This window comes from Tupaia chinensis, unplaced genomic scaffold, assembly GCF_000334495.1.
Source record: "Tupaia chinensis unplaced genomic scaffold, TupChi_1.0 Scaffold000255_1, whole genome shotgun sequence".
NCBI classification, from domain to species: Eukaryota; Metazoa; Chordata; class Mammalia; order Scandentia; family Tupaiidae; genus Tupaia; species Tupaia belangeri.
In genome coordinates this window covers 936582-942156 of record NW_006159735.1, presented here as the reverse complement: position 1 = coordinate 942156, position 5575 = coordinate 936582, and the positions used below count along the sequence as shown (strand labels likewise).

At 41.3% G+C, this 5575-nt stretch overlaps 1 protein-coding gene across 7 annotated transcripts in view; it reads left to right on the top strand.

Annotated features, from left to right (window-relative positions):
* Positions 1-5575, top strand: part of SRPK2 (SRSF protein kinase 2) — a 295143-nt gene that overhangs the window by 160532 nt on the left and 129036 nt on the right. For 2 of the 7 annotated variants that reach the window (XM_006149154.3, XM_006149161.3), the window contains exon 1: positions 2881-3005. The exons of the other annotated variants lie outside the window; for them this stretch is intronic. In XM_006149154.3, coding sequence (XP_006149216.1) covers positions 2896-3005 — 110 coding nt within the window. In that variant the 5' untranslated portion in view covers positions 2881-2895. Of the gene's footprint in view, positions 1-2880; positions 3006-5575 lie in introns of those variants that run through there. 7 annotated transcript variants of the gene reach the window in all.

The window sequence follows — 5575 nt, the reverse complement described above, 5'->3', positions numbered from 1 at the left end:
AGATAATCATTCAATAAATCGCCCAGGGAAACTTGTGGATGCTTCAAGGCAGGAACATCTAAATTTAGCCTAACGGTCTAGTTATATACCTCAGTATGTCACCATCTAATTTTGGTATCAAAATCAGAGTTCTTCAGAAGCAGAATTACAACAAAAAAAATGTTTACATCATTTCCTTACCATATAGTCTTTTGTAAAGGAGTTCATTTGCTTTAGCATTCTGACACCAGTGCTATGCTTTTGCTTAGAGTTCTTATATTATTTTCACTTTTAAACCTTTTCATTTAATTCGATAAAAGTGGTTCTTGAACAATCTTTAAAAGATTAAAAAAATGATAAAGTATAGCAGGCTGTGAACTGGAATAATACTGCCAAAGGTTACCTTAGTTAAGTAGCCTAAACATTTTGGTAAAGAAATGCTTTGGTAAATATCAGATAAAGATTTTCATGTATCGAAATTAAAGGCCCACAGTAAATCAAGGACATATGTAAAATATAATATATGGGGAAAAATGTATTTTTAGAATTGCCATTTCAAAGCAGAATTCCATCTCATCACCCAGAAATCTTCTCATTTTTAGGAGTCAAGAGAGCTTCAAAGCTTCAAATGTTAGCTGTTAGTTTACCCTGTACTGTTTGAAACCATAGTGTCTTCATTTAGGTTTCATAAAACAAAAAATTACCCCCCCTTCTTTCTTTCGATTTCATTTATATGTAAAGAGCGTTGTAGACCAAGCGATGTGTGGTGGAAATGTATGATACCTGACGTGATTTTTATACCTTTTCTACATTCTTAGGACTCAGTTTAAAGTCACGTCTTAATGTGTGTTCGTTTTATTCATCTTCCATACTGCCTACAAATAAAATGATTGTACCTTTACTTCATAAAAGGATAAAAATATACTTATAGAAAACATACTTTTGGGGACCAGCAGATGGCATAATGGTTATGTCACTGGACTCCCACGTAGTAGACCGTGGTTCCAGTCCCGGACCTGGCAACTTAAAACTCACGCCAGGCACATGTGCATGTGTGCCCAAGATCCTGAGAGGAGGATGGAGAAGAAGGGATTGCGGTGTGGCCAGGCACCCCTGCCCCATCCCCCTCCCCATGATGTCTCACTTTCAGTCTGTCTCTCCAGCGAGTGCACGTGCCCTATAACAAAACTCTCTCTCTCTCAAAAAAAGCATACTTTTGACCTCACTGTGGTCTATTTCTGTCCCTCCTCACAAATTCATATGTTGAAATTTTTAATTTTTTTCAAGTTAGTTTATTGAGAGAGAGAGAGAGAAACAGCACTCCTAGCAGGGTCTAAACATTGTGATTCACCCCAGTCTTTAGCCAGCTCCGGATCATGGGCAGGCACATGCCTAGTATACTTAGGGAGGTCTCCAGAGTTGAACCTGGAACCTTCTGTGTGGGATTGCCTCACAAAGTGTTATATTTTACTGTTGTCTTACTCTCTGGCTCTCATATGTTGAAATCTTTTTTTTTTTCTTTTTCTTTTTTTTTCTTTTCCTTTTCTTTTTCCTGTAGGGCATGTACGCTAGCTGGAGAAACAGAGTGAGAGAAATCAACCCCCGGGGGGATGGCACACTGCAGTCCCTTTTCCGCCATTCTCCTCTTAGAATTTTGGGCACGCACACACATGTGCCTGGCATGTCCAGTGATGTAATCATTACGGCATCTGCTGGCCCCATGTGTTGAAACCTTAGCCCCCAATACGATGGCATGAAGAGGTGGGCCTTTTGAAGATCATTAGATCTTGAGGGCAGAGCCCTCATGAGTGAGGTTAGTGCCTTGTAAGAGAGGTCCGAGAGAGCCCTCCTGTCCCTTCCACCATAGAGGTCACTGCAGTGAGGCTCTTTCTGTGAATGAGGAACCAGGTTCTCATCAGACACTGAATCTGCTGCTTCCATGATCTGGGACATCCCGCTTCCAGAACTGTGAGAAATAACCTCTCCGTGTGTATAAGCCACCCATTCTGTGGCATTTTGTCAGAGCAGCAGAATGGACCAAGGAGGACTAGTTCCCCCTTCAGCCTTATCGGCTCTGACCCGCCTATGGGGGAATGAGGGGGGACAAAGATGTATTATTTTGGTTGAAAAGAATGAGATATAACTGCTTCAGTGATTTCTTGATAATTTAGGAAAAAGCCTTTTGTTCTCCTCTGTGTGGTTTCTATTGAGTGATCTCCTGTGCAAAGACAAATTGTAACTTTTTATTTTTGACTTAATAGGAAGAAGGAAAAGATATCTATATTTTATACTTTCTAATCTTAATTTTTACTGTAGGTTTTTGTTTGACAACTTTTTTCATGAAAAATTTGGATTGGTTAGAAAGGTTTATCTTTTTGTCCTCCCTTTTAACAACTGATAAAAATAAACGGTGCTAGACAAAGAGAGTTTTTAATCCATAGCTTCTGTCGATGAACGGGATTCTTTTTAAGATAGTGGTTCCAAATCAGTAGCTGGGACTGTTCAGATAATGTAGGACAACTTATATGTGATTTCACTCCCTTGAGTAGCCTTGCTTTGCGTCTTTTTTTCTGATTTACTTATTTATTTTGTCAATTTCAAGTTTTATTTATTTTATGTGAGAGCACACATGTGTGAGAGAAAAGAGCACCTCAACAACCAAGCCACAGCCTGCTTTCTCCAGCCTTCCAGCTCATTGGAACTTTGAGTACACGCTCGTATGTGTGTGCCTAGCATGTTTGAGGTCTTCTGGGGGATCTGAACCCACAGTCGGCCTTGTGGCGCCCAGCACTGCTGTTCATTTGCTGCTGACTACGCTACCTGGCTGGGCCTTGGCCTACTTTATTAGTAGAGATGGAGGGAAGAAGCTTTTTACTCTCAAGTGTGTTGGATCAGTGACATGGTCATCCCGACTTAATGACTTCGTGGATCCTAGTGTGGTTACTGCCTCCATGCATTGTTGTCTTCTTGTCAAAGGGTCCATTTTGGAAGGACGTTTTGAAAAATGGTTGGTTATTTCCGCCGAGGTGAGTTTATACATGATACTTTTTGTTGTTGTTGTTAATTTAATTTTTAAAAATTTGTCAGAGGGTGTTTGTGCTCTCCAGAGAGAGGCAGAGAGGTAGGAAACACCCCCTGTGGGCGTGAACATACTGTAATCCCTTCTCCATTGTTTTTCCTGTGGGTATTTTGGGCACACATGCATATGCACCTAGCATGTTTTTCAAGTCTCTCGGGGTGGGTCTCCAACTGTGTAGCTGGCCAAGTGGGATCCAGCTATGTTAACCACTAGGCAGTGGCCCAGTACTTCTTTCTTAATTGTGTTTATGTCTATTTTCTGATTCAGAATGAAATAATTTTGTTGTTATAACAAAAACAAAACAATAATACCTTTTCAAGAATTTTAAAATTTGAACAGAAATAAAATTGAGATTTTTCTAATGGTGAAACCTGGCAGTCAGACTTCTGGGGTCCAAACAATACAAGCAGACTCTATTTTAACTAGAAATACCATTTACTGGAATAATTGGAATAGGTGGTGGGAGGGGAATCAAGAGAAAAATTGCGGAACAGGAAGAGATAGTAATTATAGTGAGGCTACTGGATCCATCTTGGAAGTCATGGCTACCAGTCGTGCCCCACTATTGTAGCTGGACCCTCTGTCTTCACTGCAAAAAGACTGGGTATCCCTGTTGCCCGGGCTGGCCTCCTTTCTCAGCCTCTTGAGCAGCTGGGATTAGTGGTACCTGCTACACAAAAGCTTGGCTTCTTAGCATCCCTTTACACCCAAGGGAGGAGAATAATGGTTTGGTTTTATCCTGATACTGATCTGTTAGAAATTTGAGTGAAGCAGCATCATATATGGAGGGAATCAGCCTTGACTGGAAAAAAGGTTGTTACTTGCTGCTGGTTGGGAGTCTCAAGTAATGTCGCTTTGCTGTTGTTTACCCTGGTGAGTCAGCCCTTACAGAACCTCTTGTCATCCATCTGGTCGGGAGAGTAGCAAATAGTTATTTTGACAGAGGAGCTGATTTAGATATATGCCTTGCTGTTAACTTAGGGTTATTTTGTCCATGAGTTGTGTCAAACATAATAATACTGTAGCTTTTTTAGTGCTTTAATTGTCAGAATGTACTGCTGCTTTTATTGTGTGTTTATAAACATTTAAATCAGTTCCTAAATCAGTTCAAGACTTAAACATTTATAATGAATCTAAAATTACACAGGAAAAACAGAAGTAGCTTGAGTTAATTGCCCTGGACAATGCTTCGTTAAGTCCTCAATGGTTGGCCTGTGGCTTAATAGAGCACACAGGTGTCTCATGACTGGAGACCCCGTTGCCCAACTCAGCCTTTGTGATAACTTTGCTTACCTGAGTCAAGGTGTTCAAGTTTTTGAGTATGTATAACGGTCCCAGCAAAGGCTTTGGGGCTTCTCTTCAAACTGCTTTGTGTTTTCCTAGTCAGAAGTTGAAAGTGAGATTTAAATGATAGTTTCATTCACAGATGAAAACTAACTGGGCCCCAGAAGAGTTACCAGCTTAGACTTACTGTTCGCTCCTCTGAGCTTTGAGTTGTTTTAGTGATAAGGCTTGTTTGATGAATAAGAATACTTGCACATTCTTCTCGTAGGAATTAGAACATTTAATTGAGCAAAGTAAAGGTGTAAGCGTGCTTTTCAGAATGTGCTGAGTAGATGGCATATTTTAATGACTAGTCAGTAGACTTGCAGCATGGAGCGAGAATATGCAGCATGCTGTGACATATAGTATGGGTTAGATGTTTTATTCTAATTGTTCTCTTTAGTTTTAAAAATTAAACCATTTTGCAGCCTACAGAGTGGTATTTTAGAAAGTCACACCTTTCTAGACCACATTGGATCCAAAGCTGAGTTTGTGTTTTGATAGTCATTTCTGTTTTTTTTCTTTTTTTTCCTTTTGGAGAGGTTTTTGCTATAGGGTGCGTGCGCTCGACACAAAGACAGAGACAGAAAGCGAGAAATCATCCCCTGTGGGGATGGCCACTCTGCAGTCCCTTCTCTTCTATTCTCCTCTCGGGATCTTGGGTGCACACACACACACACACCTGGCATGAGTTTAAGCCACCGGGTCCGGGACTTGAACCATGGTTGACTACATGGGAGTCCAGCGACATAGCCATTATGCCAATAGCTAGTCCCAGAGAGTCATTTCTGTTTGATGCCACCAGAAAGTCTTGAGCTTTTGGGAACCAGCAGTTAGCGTAATGGCTATGTCGCTGGATTCTCACGTAGTCGACCGCGGTTTGCATCCCGGACCCGGTGGTTTAGAACTCACGCCGGGCGCGTGTGCGTGCGAATCCAAGATCCCGAGAGGAGAATGGAGGAGAAGGGATTGTGGCGTGACCATCCCCTCTGGGGGGTGATTTTTCGCTTTCTGTCTCTAGGAAGAGAAGGGTGTGCGGCGTGACCATCCCCTCTGGGGGGTGATTTCTTGCTTTCTGTCTCTATGTCTCTCTCAGTCTGTCTGGCGAGCGCATGAGCCCTATAGCAAAAACCTCTCCAAAAAAAAAAAAAAAAAAAAAAACTTTGGGTTTTTTTTTTTTTTTTTTTGGGGGGT